Source organism: Balaenoptera acutorostrata, chromosome 20, assembly GCF_949987535.1.
Source record: "Balaenoptera acutorostrata chromosome 20, mBalAcu1.1, whole genome shotgun sequence".
NCBI classification, from domain to species: Eukaryota; Metazoa; Chordata; class Mammalia; order Artiodactyla; family Balaenopteridae; genus Balaenoptera; species Balaenoptera acutorostrata.
The window spans coordinates 9,506,754-9,521,377 of record NC_080083.1 but is presented as its reverse complement, the minus strand read 5'-3'; the positions used below and the strand labels follow the sequence as shown (position 1 = coordinate 9,521,377).

General features: G+C 54.1%; 3 protein-coding genes across 4 annotated transcripts; all 3 read left to right on the top strand.

Moving 5' to 3' along the window:
* LOC130705856 (transmembrane protein 102) lies at window positions 1–2,914 on the top strand. Its single transcript, XM_057535401.1, has 2 exons — window positions 1–777; window positions 879–2,914. The coding sequence occupies exons 1-2, from the start codon at window positions 564–566 to the stop codon at window positions 2,198–2,200; spliced, it is 1,536 nt and encodes a 511-aa protein (XP_057391384.1). The 5' UTR covers window positions 1–563; the 3' UTR covers window positions 2,201–2,914.
* Window positions 2,915–4,310: 1,396 nt separating this feature from the next.
* On the top strand, window positions 4,311–8,212 carry LOC103011271 (fibroblast growth factor 11). Of its 2 annotated transcripts, none has more exons than XM_057535409.1 (5): window positions 4,311–4,529; window positions 6,181–6,291; window positions 6,496–6,599; window positions 7,305–7,419; window positions 7,687–8,212. In XM_057535409.1, exons 1-5 carry the CDS (start codon window positions 4,337–4,339, stop codon window positions 7,863–7,865), a joined length of 702 nt encoding a protein of 233 aa, XP_057391392.1. In that variant the 5' UTR covers window positions 4,311–4,336; the 3' UTR covers window positions 7,866–8,212. The 2 variants fall into 2 exon arrangements, with proteins under 2 accessions (XP_057391392.1, XP_007166475.2); XM_007166413.2 differs by having other exon boundaries at window positions 7,221–7,419.
* A 1,620-nt stretch (window positions 8,213–9,832) lies between these two features.
* On the top strand, window positions 9,833–12,779 carry LOC103017109 (thialysine N-epsilon-acetyltransferase). The gene is made up of 6 exons (XM_007166433.3): window positions 9,833–10,413; window positions 10,584–10,635; window positions 10,772–10,855; window positions 10,955–11,056; window positions 11,199–11,239; window positions 11,373–12,779. The coding sequence occupies exons 1-6, from the start codon at window positions 10,348–10,350 to the stop codon at window positions 11,538–11,540; spliced, it is 513 nt and encodes a 170-aa protein (XP_007166495.2). The 5' UTR covers window positions 9,833–10,347; the 3' UTR covers window positions 11,541–12,779.
* Window positions 12,780–14,624: the final 1,845 nt, after the last annotated feature.

Genomic DNA, 14,624 nt, shown 5'->3' with positions numbered 1-14,624 from the left:
AATCTCTGCAGAGCGAAAGGATGGACTGAACTCTGACTGGAGGCCGGGCTGCTCCGGAACCACCCCGACAGCCTCCAGAAAGGGGCGTGGTTATAATTTAGGGGCGTGGCCTTGCAGGCAGCAGGAAGAAGTTACCTGTTGAATCTTCCTATCCATTCTCTTCCCAGCCTTTGTAGCTACCCCTAAGAGGGAAGCCGTAAACCACTAGCCTCTTCTGAAAAAGAGGTAAGGGGACGTAGACAAGGGGCAGCGAAGGAGGCTACTGCATTCCTTAGGAGGGGCCAAACAGCTACTTTCTACCTGCTGAGTCAGGTGAACCGTTCCATGGGGGCGGGGACCAGCATATGAGAAAAGGGCAAGGACGGAGGAGGTGTTTATTTGTTCCCTTTCAAGACTAAATTTAGGGCCCTTCGTCTGCAGACCCATTGGCGCACTGTGCCTTGGGAACCCTCTTGGCCTCTGGAAGAGAAAAGAACGGGGGCCAGTTTTCCGCAGCAAAAGGAACGGCCCCTCTGGGCTTCCTCCCGTCTGTGTATTTCCTAGCCCCAAAACGACAGAGCCATATGGCTTCCGCGGTCTGGGGGAGTGCTCCCTGGTGGGGCCCACCGCCCCCAGCCCCAGCCCGGCCGCTCACGGACATCGACTTCTGCTCTGGGGCGCAGCTGCAAGAACTAACCCAGCTGATCCAGGAGCTGGGTGTGCAGGAGAGCTGGAGTGAAGGTCCCAAGCCAGGACCAGATCTCCTCCAGGCCAAGGACTTTGTTTTCTCTTTGCTTGGTAAGTAACCCTCCCAGCCTTCGGGAACTTGCAGCTCTCAGCTCCGCCTCACCCCGCCCCGGCTCTGGATCACGCCTTTATGATCCCTTCTCTTTCCTTAGGTCTCGTTCACCGCCGGGACCCTCGCTTTCCTCCACAGGCAGAGCTCTTGCTGCTTCGTGGCGGGATTCGCGAGGGCTCCCTGGATCTGGGGCCTGCGCCTCTAGGTCCCTACGCTCGGGGACCTCACTACGACGCCAGCTTCACCCTCCTGGTGCCCGTGCTTTCGCTAGATGGCACTGGGCAGGAGCTGCAACCGGACGTGGGATCCTGTTACGCATGGCTCTTCCTCCCAGAGCAAGTACGCGGAACCTCGGTCCGGGAGGCATGGCAGGATTGCCTAGGACCCCCAGTCCCAGGAGGACGTGATTCGATCCACCCAGCCCAAAGCAAACAAACTCCCAAGGATCCGCAAATCTCCGTGGACCAGCTGCACGGTGACGTCACTGAGCCTGAGGCACACGAGTCTTTGGAAAAATCACCTAGTAATGTTTCAGTGCCAGAATTGCCTCAACAAGACGTAACCGATGTTGACTTCCCCTCACCACTGAAAAAAACGAATGGTGACGTCACCAAAGCAGCCGACGTTAGCCCAGTGCCACAGCCGTCGGAGGCTCGGGAGGCATGGCCCACATTGTGCCCCGCCCAGGTGGCTGCCTGGTTCTTTGCTTCGCTGGCTGCGGTCGCTGAGTCCCTGTTTCCGGTCCCGGGTGCCCCGCGCTTGGTCCACGCAGCCCGCCACGCGGGGGTCACCACCATCCTCCTGGCTACGCCCGGGTCCCCGCGCCGCCTCCTGCTATTCGACCTGATCCCCGTGGTGTCCGTGGCCGGCTGGCCCCAGGAGGCTCGGAGCCACTCGTGGGCCGGCCCGCTGGCCTCGGAGTCGTCTTCCTTCTACCTGGTGCCCGGCGGCGGCGGCACAGAGCGGCCGGGCGCCTCCGGATGGCAGCTCTGCTTCGCCCGCCAAGAGCTGGCGCTCAAGATGCGCATACCCGTTCCCCTGCTGCAAGCGCACGCGGCGGCCCAGGCGCTGCTGCGCCCGCTGGTGGCCGGGACTAGGGTCGCGGCGCCCTATCTCCTGCGGACGTTGCTCTACTGGGCGTGCGAGCGGCTGCCCGCGCTCTATCTGGCGCGACCCGAGAATGCGGGCGCCTGCTGCCTCGGGCTGCTGGATGAGCTGGGCCGGGTGCTCGAGGCTGGGACGCTGCCCCACTATTTTCTGAGTGGCCAAAAGCTCGGTGCGGGGGACGGCGCCGCTTCGTTGCTCGGGGCGTTGGCCCTGCTTCGCAGGGACCCTGCCCGCGCCCTGCGCGCCGCTGTAGAAGAGGCCAAGGCTGCACGCAAGGGGGGCGGCTTAGCCGGCGTGGGAGGCGGCGCCCATTAAAGACGCTGTTCCTACTAACCTGGAATGTGCTTCTGTTGGCCAGCGGGATGTGGAGGGGACTGCTCTCCCCTCACCTGGGAGACAGGCTGAGCGCCTTGGGCCCGAAGAACCCGTTCTAGAAGGCCTCCTCGCCGGTTCCTCCGCTTCCTCCCACCCTCCTCCCGCCGCATCCCTGGCACAGGTCGTTCCATTCTGGCCTCTCCACTTTCCAAATCTGTGGCCAGCACCCCTCCTGCTCCCGTGCAGCCTCTGGCATCCATCTCCCGCCAGTTCTTATGGTCTTTTCTCTTAGGAGTCAATAGGGATGGGGGTAACATATTTGCTGAAAAAACGTGTAAAGGAGAAAGGTATGGAGACCAGGGACTGACCAATTTGTCTCACACAAAAGCAGAGATATTAAGGAGGCCGGATTTCACCCCAGGCTAGACCTCACCACCACCGCTATCTCTTCAGTTATTCCCCCCACCTTCCTCATCCAGTTCTGTCCTCCATCCCGGGCAGTAGGGTCCCTTTCTCCATTCTCGGGGCATCTGCCATTCCATCTATCTAAGCCCAACCTCTCCCCCAATCCAGAGTTCCATTCAGTGGAGTCGCCTCCTTGTCCCTCCTCCTCTGAACCCCGAGACATGCGAGACATGCGGCCTTGTCTCGGCTCCACCTGTCTCTAAGACCGTCCCCACTCCCTGCCTCCAAGGAACCCCAGGGTTCCTCCCGCCCAGCTTCACCCCCCCCACCTCTTTCCCAGAGTCTCCACCCCCTGCCCCGCCCCCGGGCCGGCTCTCGGAGGAGGGGAGAGCTGCTGTCGCCGCCGCCGCCTCAGCTTCCCACAGCCGCTCCCGCTGCCGCCGCTGCCGCCGCTGCCGCCGCTCCGCTTGGTCCAGCCGCCAGGCCCAGTGCTCACTTCGCCAGACCAGGGCGCTCTGCGGAGACACCCTCACTCCTTCCTGGGGTCCGGGACGCCTAGCCGGGCGTGGGGGGAAGCTCCGCTTGCGGGGTACAGGGAGGGAGGAGCCTGGAACCAGAGCCAGCGCCAGCCGTCCCCGGATCGACAAGACAGGACAGGTTGAGGGGCGTCGGGGAAGGAAGAGGGGGTGCTATAGGCAGTCCCGGGGAGGACAAGGAAGCCCTGTCGCAGAAAGCTCTGATGCGCTCTGCCTTATAGCGGGTCTGTTCACAGTTGGGGACCCGTGACAACGTGGGTGCACTCCTCTCTCGGGGGGCTGGTTGGATTGGAGGGCGTGGGATCTAAACAGCACCAGCTGTCCCCGAGGAAATTAGGGGCTGCCAGAAAAAAACAAAAAAGCCAAAAACCTATGCTCCTTATTCCGAGGTGACAGAGGGCCCTCCAGACAACCACCTGGTGTAACCACTAGGAAGGGCGGATTTGGAGGTGACTTCAAAAGGAGTGGAGGGTAACAAGGTGAGGAAAGGGGCTCAGCAGCTGGAACCCTGTGCCACTAGAAATGGGGGTGACTTGGTAAAAACCGGTATCGTCCAGAGACAGGGTCTGGGAACCTCTTCTTGCTGATTGGCGACAGTCTGGATATTTCAAGGCATAGTTTTTGGGGGATTTCAGTGAAAAAAAGTGGGGGATTCCTCACGTAGAGGGTGGCAAAGGAAAAGACACCAAGGTTGGGTTCTTCCTAGACACTGGCAGCACCCCAGCAGGGGTGGGGTGAGCTAATATCCCCAAAGCTAAGGACCCACACCCTTAAAATTACAAGAGTGGCTTTGGCAGGAGTGCAGGGCCCGGAAATAGGGTGGAAAGGTGCCTGGGGATATTGGAACCACATCCTGGAAAATGTGAGGGTCTTGGCTTTGGGATAGTGTTAGTGGGGGACAGGGACACTGGAGATCAGAGAAGGGGGAGTTTTCTGTGGGGGGCAAAGGTCGAGGGTGGGGTCAACTGAGAGGTACATAGGCTGCTGGGTCTGGCGAAGCTAGCACGAGGCCCAAGGGTGGGAGCTGGTGCCTGGGGTGGGGGTCGTCTAGGGCTTATCCTCAGGTCCCGTGGGTGAGGCGGCGAGTCGGACCGGAGAGGCAAGACCATGTCCTGGTGAGCTAGCGGGCTTCTCTGGGGGCGCCCAGCGCGCTCCGGGAGCCTGCCGGTTTTGGGGTGTCTCCTCCGGGGGCGCCATGGCGGCACCGGCCAGCAGCCTGATCCGGCAGAAGCGGGAGGTCCGCGAGCCCGGGGGCAGCCGGCCCGTGTCAGCGCAGCGGCGCGTGTGTCCCCGCGGCACCAAGTCCCTTTGCCAGAAGCAGCTCCTCATCCTGCTGTCCAAGGTGCGACTGTGCGGGGGGCGGCCCGCGCGGCCGGACCGCTGCCCGGGTGAGTGGCTGGGGCGGGGTCTCCGGGCCGGGGGTCTCTCTGCCTGGGAGGTTGAGGCCAGGGACTCGGAAGAGCGGGGCCCGACTGACGGCGGCTCCCCGAAAGTGAAAGGGGGTGCGCCTGGACCACAAACCCTCGGCCAGACGATGCCTCAGTTTCCCTTCTCTCTCGCCCATAACCCCGAGTCTCCTTGCTTTCGAGGGCAAGGGGAAGGCTTGAGGGGCTAAGCCTGGTGCCCCGAAGCCTGGCAGCTCCCGCTCGCCCCCCTCCCAACACACGAGTCCCCACCCCCACCGTCCTCTGCCTACGTGCGGTCTCTCGCGATTCTTTCAATGCCGAGCGGAGGGGCCTGGGGGTTCCGGACGCCTGGGTCACCCCGAGGGTTTCTGCGGCTCCGGCAGCCCCGCCCCCGCCCCGCTTCTCCCGCTCCTCCGAGCCTTGGCTCCGTTCCTCCTCGCCGAGCTTGCCTGGCTCGGTACCAATCTCCCCAGCTCTCCCCGGGGTGTCCTTGCAGCTACCTCGCCAGTCCGCCCCTCTGTGCGCCCTCCTCCCGTGACCTGCACTTCAAGAAGGGAGCTGGGCACTCCCCCATGACCGCCTACGCGACTCCGAAATCGGGTCCCACGGGCTCAGGGGACCCTCTGCCGCGAGCAACTCAGACAACACTACACGGCTGGATACCCGCACGGAGACTGGGGGTCGTACCATCTACGAGGGGGTACCGGGAACTCGGCCGCAAGCGCCGGGGGAGGAGAGTTGTGAGGGTTAGCGTGTGGTCCCCGTCCAGGTGCGACAGGCGGGAAGTCCCTCTGGCCTCGCTCCCGCCCGCTCCCAGCTCCCCTAGGGGGAGACCCCCCCGCCCCCCGCTGGCGTCCTCCTCCCCCCGCCGCCGGCCCTCCGCAGTGGTACGGTCCGCAGCCCACCCTTTGAGTGGGACCCAGCCCCCACGTGAGTCAGCCTGCCTCACCAGCTCCCTGGCCCCTCCCCCATTTCCTTGGTTTGCTACCGAATATCCCCCATCCCAGGCGGGTTACCTGGCTGAAGGGGAGAGGCTGAGCCTCAGGGAGGGCTGGGCCCCCGCGAGCCAGCAGACTGACAGACAGACAGACAGGTGGGTCAGTGTCAGACAGGCCGGCGCTGGGCCAAGGCGAGGCCCGCGAGAAGCGAGCGGCAGCCGCAGCAGCAGGTGCTGAGTCAGCGTCAGGCCCAGTCCCACCCCCACTCCTGAGGGGGCGCCCCTACCCTGGGGTCACCTTACTGCCCCCGCCATTCGCAAACACACTGCCGCTTCAGCAGCTCTGCCTGTCTCCCTTTGTCCTCTGCCTTTCCATGTATCTCTCCCCTTCCTCTACCTTCTTCTCCCCTCCCCCCATTCTGGTTGAGCTGTAGAGTAGGAATTAAGCCTTTAAATAAATTTCAGTCAAGTAAACTGAAAGCTGGTTAGAGGAAGCAGAAGGGACCCACACCCCAGCTTCCTCTGGAGTCAAAGAGAGGTGGGAGAGACCTTGCTTAGAGGGTCAGGGAGCTGGGGCCCTGGGACCCTCTTCCTTCCCTCCATCCTCCTTTCTTTCTCTCCTCTGATCCCGCCAAGTGTAGCAATGTTTCTGGGAACAGAGGTGTCATGTTCCAAGATGAATGTCTCTTTCTCCAGAGCCTCAGCTCAAAGGCATCGTCACCAAACTGTTCTGCTGCCAGGGTTTCTACCTCCAGGCGAAGCCCGACGGGAGTATCCAGGGCACCCCAGAGGACACCAGCTCTTTCAGTGAGAGGGGAAGCCAGCTGCTGGGTGGGAAGGGGGAGAGCAGGCATAGGAGATGACAATCCTATTGTGGCTTCAGGTTCTGTTGTTTTCAGTCTGGCTCTTTGACCCCGCAAAGGAAGAAGTAGAACTGGGACCAGAATTGAGGGGGGGCTCAGATGGGGATTGGAGGCTTGGGGTACTGATACCTCTTCTCTCCACCCCCAGCCCACTTCAAACTGATCCCTGTGGGGCTCCGTGTAGTCACCATCCAGAGTGCCAAGCTGGGTCACTACATGGCCATGAACGCTGAGGGGCTGCTCTACAGCTCGGTGAGACAAGGGGGCAGAGTGGCCTGGAGTCAGGGGACTCCCCTAGCTACAGCCTTCCCAATTGCAGATATTTTGCAGCTCAGGGCTTCCTCTCCCTCCAGCTCTTGCCGACACCCTGTCCTCACTGCCCGCTCCCAAGCACCTCCTCTAGGGTCCCTCCAATCCCTTCTCCTCCAATAGCCTCCTAAACACCCCCAGGCTCTTTGAATGTCCAACTCTTTCAACCTTTTAGGACCCCTGTGTCTTCTCCAACCTCCTCTAGACCTCATTATTACTCACTTCCCCAGAGTCATTCAGGATACTGGGGAAGGATTCAGGAACTCCTCCAAGCAGAAATTCCCTCCAGGTCCCCTGGATGGTGAGAGGTTGGGAGTAGAGCAGAGAGAAGTTATCTTCTTATTCCAGGCCCCCAGAAGTCTAGTTCCTGGCCCTCGGGGGCCACCAGACTCTTCCTCATCCTCCCTTTCTCCCAGTTCCTGCGTGGGCTCAGAAGTTGGCTCTCCCAGGCTCAAACGTATGGATTATATCCTGCCTTGTTCTTCCCAGGGCTCCCTTCTGTTCAGTGATGTGTCTTTTTGTCTTTCTGTCTGTGTGTGCCTTTCTGGGTCTTTGTCTCCTCAGCCACATTTCACAGCTGAGTGTCGCTTTAAGGAGTGCGTCTCTGAGAATTACTATGTCCTGTACGCCTCTGCTCTCTATCGCCAGCGTCGTTCTGGCCGGTCCTGGTACCTGGGCCTGGACAAGGAGGGCCGAGTCATGAAGGGAAATCGAGTCAAGAAGACCAAGGCAGCCGCCCACTTTGTGCCCAAGCTCCTGGAGGGTGAGTATGGACCCCCAGGGAAGAGGTGGACCACATGGGACGGTATTGACCTTGACATGGACATTTAGTGACACACAGCTAAGGGGCTGTAAGTGTTTTAAGAGGACACATGCTATGACAGGTCAAGCCAGGAAGGCTCTGGCCTTTGGAGGTTTGGGAAGCTCTCCTTCTGTGGGTTCCCAGAGGAGGATTGTAGGGGAAGGGAGCCCTTTCAGAGCTCTCTTGGTGCCTAACTCTCCTTCCTGCTCCTCTCTCTCCCCTTCACAGTGGCTGTGTACCGGGAGCCTTCTCTCCACAGTGTCCCTGAGACCTCCCCTTCCAGGCCCCCTGCCCCCTGCCATGCAGTCCCCGGACTGGAGGCTCCCTGCCCTCGCCACCACCACAGCCTGTCTCCCAGCCCTGCTTCTGGCCCTGCTCTCACCCCTGCTGCCACGCTCATGCCCTGAGCAGCCAGGTCCCACCAGGTGCTCTACCCAGAGGGAGCCTAGGGGCCGGCCGTGACTTCCGGGGCTGCTGAGACCCTCAGATCCTTGGGCCCGGGAAAGGGGTCAGAGAGGGGGATGTCTGAAAATGGTCCTGGCTGATCACTTCTTTCCTTCCACACTCACACCCTCCAAAGCCTTTTCCCGAGATGGCGCGGGGGGTTCCAAAACTGACAAAACCAGGGCATAAATCTTCTGCACCCCGGGCTCAGCCAGTTCCTGGAGCCCTTTGCCCTTTTCATGGCCACCAAGCCATAGATTTATAGGTCCACTGGAGCTCAGGATTAGTTTCCTTCTTTCCCTACTCCACCTTTTGCCTGGTTCCAGACAGGTTCTGGAACACCAGGCACCCCAGCCAGGGCCATTTCTTTTTTTTTTTTTTTTTCCACACACACACACTGTATTTTATTTTTACAAGAGATAGATAGACTGACACCAAGCATTGTACATGGATGACCACAACAAAAGCAACAATGATTGCAATTACCAAACATGAAACACACTTATACTATGTCATAATATTGACATTCAGTCCAGTAATCCTCCACTGTAACAGCTCCTTTACTTTGCAGTGAAAATTGATTTGTATATTCTTTTCCTCTGAGTCCTTGTGGGATTTTTTTTTTTTTAATTCAGACAGAAAGTCACAAAAATTATACTCATCCTCATCAGTTCACTCAGTCCCATGTAATTAATTTCTTTTTTTTCATCTTGATCTTTTGTTAGCAGTTTTATGAGTTCATCAGTTTTTCATTAGAGTTCTGAAAATGCTTATTCATTCAGTTCAGCAGTACAGTCAGTTACCAGAAACCTGTACTTGTCAGAGTCTTTTCCATGAATTTCTTGGAGATGAAACTCTTTTATAGGAACATATTTGCAAAATCATCAGAGTACACCCAGAACTGTCTGTAAATGACAAAAGACTTAAAAATGACCATGGTTAAAGATTTGATGAAAGTTCATAATAATGCAGTTGACAAGAAAATTAGTTATTTCTGAGATATACATTTTAAAGTAATAACTAGGATTATTACTTATAACATTATACCAGAACATATAAGATTTTTAGACGTTTCCTGTAATGTCTGAAACATTTATATTAACATATTTCCATACATATTTCCATACAAATACAAATATAAGATTTTTAGAAATTTCATGTAATGTCTGAAACATTTATATTAACATATTTCCATACATATTTCCATACAAATACAAATATAAGATTTTTAGAAATTTCATGTAATGTCTGAAACATTTATATTAACATATTTCCATACATATTTCCATACAAATACAAATATAAGATTTTTAGAAATTTCATGTAATGTCTGAAACATTTATATTAACATATTTCCATACAAATAACCCAATGAAAGTTTAGTATTAGTTGTTTTGTTTGTTTTTTTATACTGCAGGTTCTTATTAGGCATCAGTTTTATACACATCAGTGTATACATGTCAATCCCAATCGCCCAATTCAGCACATCACCATCCCCACCTCATCGCAGTTTTCCCCCCTTGGTGTCCATATGTCCAAGTCACCCCACCTGTGTTCTTTAGTGTCCTTGTCTGCAAAATGTGAAAAAATACCTACTTTCCGGAGCTACTGTGAATGAGGATGAATCGAGATGATACAGGCACGGTGCCTGGTATCTACTCTGAGCTCCTCCCTCAGTATTTTCCCAGGCCTCTGAGGCTTGCTGCATAGGGAGGTGCTGTCTCTGAGTGTGATTCAGTGGATACTAAGAGTCCTGGTCCCTTCTCCCCATTATCTTCTCTTAGCCGTCTACTACAAGGCCTAACCATTTACCAGTAGAAATTCATCACCCTCTCCCTGACCCATCTTAAAATACAAATGCCCCCAAGAGAAGTAACACTTTGAGCCAGTAGGCAAGAGCTGGAGGTCTTGGGGCTCACCCCGAGTCTGGATGGGCTGGAATGGGTGAGTTGGGGTGAAGGGTAGAGCAGGTAATCACTGCACACTTCAGTTAAAGAAGGAGGTATCTTTCGAGCCGTGGGGTTTCTCCAACGGAGGCTGGAACACCCAGATAACAACAACGAGGAAGCCTCGGCAGTCCAGCCTTGACCCCTGCGGGGAGTGCGGTCAAGATACCCGGCCATAGGGGCAGAGCTGGCGGGTGGGCGGGGACATGCCTGCTCTGCAAGCTGATTGGCTGGCAGGTGCGCGCTGGCGGGGCCCGAAATTAGGGGCTACCAGGCCGTGAGGACCGCTAGTCCCACCGCTCTCTCGGCCCCGCGGCAGCCGGAATCGGGCTTCTGCTTCCCAGCCCGCGGCGCCCCCACCACCTCGCTCCCCACCACTCCCCCGGCTTTCCGGGATCCGAATTTGGAGGCCCCTTAAAGGGTCCCCGTTGCTCTTCGCCCGGTCCTGCAGAACGGAAGTGGGGATCCTGGACTTCGGTCCCAGACGGTGGAGATCGGGATGGCTTCCGTGCTGATCCGAGAAGCCAAGGAGGGAGACTGTGGAAATATCCTGAGGCTGATTCGGGTGAGGGCTGCAGGCCGGAAACCGGGGTCCCAGAGGGGGTCAGAGCGGCGCTGCTGGAGTGGGGGCGGGAAGGAGGAGGTGGGAGCAGAGGGAGGAGCGCGCCCAGGGCTCCTGCTCTGGGAGCAGCGAGGCCCTCCTGCCTTAATCTAGCCTCTGTCCGCACGCTGTAGGAACTCGCTGAGTACGAGAAACTCTCAGACCAGGTGAAGATCAGTGAAGAAGGTACGGGCCCAACACCTGAGTCCTGACGGAGGCTGGGGTGGAAGTGACGGATGGGTTCCCCAGGCAGTAACTCCAGACTGGGCACACACCCAGGCCTTCTGTCTCTATCTCTTTGTCACAACTCCGATCTCTGCAGCCCTGAGAGCAGATGGCTTTGGAGAGAATCCTTTCTATCACTGTTTGGTAGCAGAGATTCTTCCTGTCCCCGGGGAGCCACAGGGTAAGAGCACCCCTATCTCAGAGGTGCCCTCTCCAGTCAGCCTCAAAGGTCTCTCCCCCAGGTGCCCAGCGGCCTGACCCTTCTTTTTTTCTCTCTCAGGGCCCTGTGCGGTGGGCTATGGGCTATACTACTTCATCTACAGCACATGGAAGGGACGAAACATTTATCTGGAAGACATCTACGTGAAGCCAGAGTATCGGGGTACTGGGCAGAGGCCAGGCTGGGAGAAAAGCAACCCATAGACTGGACCACCATCCCTTGCCTCTTAATCCTAGCCTATGGTCTTTTCTGATCCCCTTCAACTCAGACAATCCCTCTTTTTGTCTTTTTCTCCCCACATCAGGTCAGGGGATTGGCTCCAAAATAATCAAAAAAGTGGCTGAGGTGAGGAGAGGGATGGAGCTACAAGCTGGGACCTGGCAAAGCAAAGCTGTATGGGAGGCACCTGGGTTGAATGGAGGGCGAGAAAGTCTTTTCCTTTTTGACCCAGGAAAGTGAGTGGTGTCTTCTCCCACAGGTGGCCCTGGATAAGGGCTGCTCCCAGTTCCGCCTGGCAGTCCTAGACTGGAACAAGGGGGCTATGGACTTGTATAAGGCCCTAGGAGCCCAAGATCTGACGGAAGCTGAAGGTTGGCACTGCTTTCGCTTTGAAGGAGAGGCGATGAGGGAGTTGGCAGGAAAGTGACGCCATCCCTTGGGGATCTCCATTTCAGCTTCTTCATCCCCACCAGCTCAAGCAGTCCTCAGAGACTGTCTCCACTGACCAAGGCCTCCCGGAAGGAAGGGAAGGAGGGTTGGAGGTGAATATTCCCAGATGGAAAGAACAGAGGTGAGGAAGAGGCAAGCCTTCCCACCTCCTTGTTAAGGGTGAAAAATAAATGAGAATTCCCATGTGTTGATGTGGTGTTGGGTGGAGGAATTGAGGATGTGACAAGCTTCAGCTATTACGACCCTTCCTCAGTGTTTTCTGGTCAGTGGATATTGCTCCTGGGGATAAAAGTGGGCCTAAGATGACTTTCACCCACAATGGACCAGAATATTGGCTCTGGCCTCTAGCATATATATCAGGCTTGTTGGTCAGGTTTGGGACCCAGACAAAGGCCTCCAGTGTCTGGACTGGGCTGTGTGGAATCCGAGACTGAGGCAGGCCCACCGACTCAACAGATGGAACAGGCTGCCACCTGGTGGCGGCATTCTAGGGACACTGGGAAGGACCACTGGCCCCAACTTTTTAAAAAATCCGCTCAGCTAGCGAGTGCTTTTTCTTTTTCAAAAGTCACAAAGCCTTTTTTTTCAGTTCAGCAGAACCAAAACAAACCTTTAGGACCCATGGAGACAAGAAGGGAAACAGGTTCATTTCCTACTTTCATAATATTTTATTATACAAGTAATGCAGGTTTGTTGTAGAGAAGTTTGAAGGGACATATAAAAATAAAATCCATAGCCTTACTTACATCTCTACTCTTAACCCTTTGGTACTGATTCCTTAGATTTTTTCAATGTACATATATACATATAATTAGTTAAGTATGTGGGGATTTATGGGATCAACTCTTTTGCAACCTGTTTTTTCATTTAACAATAAATCAGAAACATCTTCCTAAGTTATTAAACACATCCTCACTTTCAGTGGTAACATATTATTCCTTTTGTGGAGGAACCATTGGTTAAATGGTCATAATTTAGACACTGAAAGTGGACAAGCAGGTAACATAAATGTGTAAATTGTAAAACACAGGATCAATGGAGTCTAGAGAGTTGAAGATCCATCTTAAAATTCAAAAAAAAAAAAAATACAATTCAGCCAAACAACACTTCAAAGGCCCAAATTCTTCCAGAGTGGTGCCAGTTTTGGGCCCTTAAAACGAGTTTACAACAGATGGGCCTTTAGGACAAACTTGATTGAGAAATAATGAAGCTTGTCTGCCCCTTCCACAGATGGGAGCAAGAAGAATCCAGTTTCATGCCCTTGGCTCATCTAATCTGGCAGGGATGAATATCTTTTAAACATGAACAAGTTATCTTTTGATGGCACTTTTTAAACTTAACTCAGAATGAATTATTTCTGGAAGGACACACAAACAAGCAGAGAGTGGTTGCTTCCAGGGAGAGGAACTGGGTGTCCAGGTAACGGAAGGAAGGGGACTTTTCCCCATGCCACTTTGGATCTTCTGAATTTTGTGCCTCGCCCATGTAGTACTTCAGAAAAATGAATAAATAAAACTTTAAATACTAATGCAGAAGAAAAGATTATGAACTAGGAAACAATATTTCCAAAATGTATCTTGCCCCCGTCCTGTTTTGTCTTTGCTTTTCAGAGTTTACACTTGTTTTTTTGTTATTCGCTCACCCTGACCCAGATCTTACCAGTTTTCATAGGGTGTCTTTGCACCCCGGCATCAATCCATTCTGCAGCCACCCCATGGTCTCCCACCCACTCATCACTTCATTAACCTCCTGTAGGGTGATTCTATTAAGTGCTGGGGCTGACTAGTATGGAGTGAAAATCACCTGGGTTCTGTCCATTCCAGGGAGAACAGAGGGGAGGGCATTTAGGGGGAGGGATTTTTAAAGAAAGAATAGAGATAACTTAAAATATCTCTCAAATCTGTCCACATCCCTAACCCCACTTCCACTATCACCTCTCTTTGAAAATTGCTATAACCTCCTAACTGATCTCCCAGCCTCCTTCTGTAACTACCCCCCTTCCATGGGGTTATTTTTTTTTTAATCATAGATATACAGTATACTATTTAAAGTGTCAACTATCTCTACAAGACCTATATAAGAAAACAGTAGTCTCCCAATTCCCCAGCTCTTCAGAGTCAATCACTTTCAATTGAGTTTTTAAATTGTATTGTTATGGGGGGGGGGGGTTTGTATTCACCTTCATATTTCAAATTCAAAATGGCATACAGATATTGCTACTTTTTTGTTTTTTTTTTGGCCACATTGGGTCTTCGTTGCTGCACACGGGCTTTCTCTAGTTGCGGCGAGTGGGAGCTACTCTTCGTTGCGGTGCGCAGGCTTCTCATCGCAGTGGCTTCTCTTGTTGCGGAGCACGGGCTCTAGGCGCGTGGGCTTCAGTAGTTGTGGCGCACGGGCTTAGTTGCTCCGAGGACGTGGGATCTTCCCGGACCAGGGTTCGAACCCGTGTCCCCTAGCATTGGCAGGCGGATTCTTAACCACTGCGCCACCAGGGAAGTCCAGTTATTGCTACTTCTTGATGTTTCTGTTTCGAGCACTAGTATTGACCTCCCATTGCTAACCCTCTTTTCCAACCCCTCTTTCACCCCATCCCTACTTCCCATCCTCCCATCCCTCCAATATTATATCATAACTCTGGATGGATCTGTGTTTCATGTTTACATGTTATGATTATGCAAATGTTCTTCACAGTTGAACCATGTGGATTGTTATAGGTGTTTTTCTTTCTTGCATCATTTTTGTTTTCCCTGAAATTAATACTTGCCTTGTATCTTTTATTCATTTGCTTAGTTTTCTGTGTACTCTAATTTATCCCCCAATTCTCCCCTAGTTATGTTAATCTCTTCTTAAGAATATACAAACACGTAAGGAATTTGATCTATTTCATTTTGAAGAACTTTCTCACGGAGCCCTTAGACCTGCTCCAGCACACAGTCTGATCTTTAGGCTGTACTTTTGGAGTCCCCTTTCACATCCATCTTAGGGACCTTTGCCCCTCTCTTGACAGCCTGTTTCCCAGAACCTATGTACTCACCTTTCTCGGTTTATTTTGATGGAGCTT

Coding starts and splice junctions, on each gene's coding strand:
- LOC130705856 (XM_057535401.1), top strand. CDS start 564: ATGGCTTCCGCGGTCTGGGGGAGTGCTCCCTGGTGGGGCCCACCGCCC. Junction 778..878: donor CTTTGTTTTCTCTTTGCTTG/GTAAGTAACCCT, acceptor CTCTTTCCTTAG/GTCTCGTTCACCGCCGGGAC.
- LOC103017109 (XM_007166433.3), top strand. CDS start 10,348: ATGGCTTCCGTGCTGATCCGAGAAGCCAAGGAGGGAGACTGTGGAAAT. Junction 10,856..10,954: donor TGTCCCCGGGGAGCCACAGG/GTAAGAGCACCC, acceptor TTTCTCTCTCAG/GGCCCTGTGCGGTGGGCTAT. Junction 11,057..11,198: donor CGTGAAGCCAGAGTATCGGG/GTACTGGGCAGA, acceptor TCCCCACATCAG/GTCAGGGGATTGGCTCCAAA.
- LOC103011271 (XM_007166413.2), top strand. CDS start 4,337: ATGGCGGCACCGGCCAGCAGCCTGATCCGGCAGAAGCGGGAGGTCCGC. Junction 6,292..6,495: donor AGAGGACACCAGCTCTTTCA/GTGAGAGGGGAA, acceptor CTCCACCCCCAG/CCCACTTCAAACTGATCCCT. Junction 6,600..7,220: donor AGGGGCTGCTCTACAGCTCG/GTGAGACAAGGG, acceptor TTGTCTCCTCAG/CCACATTTCACAGCTGAGTG.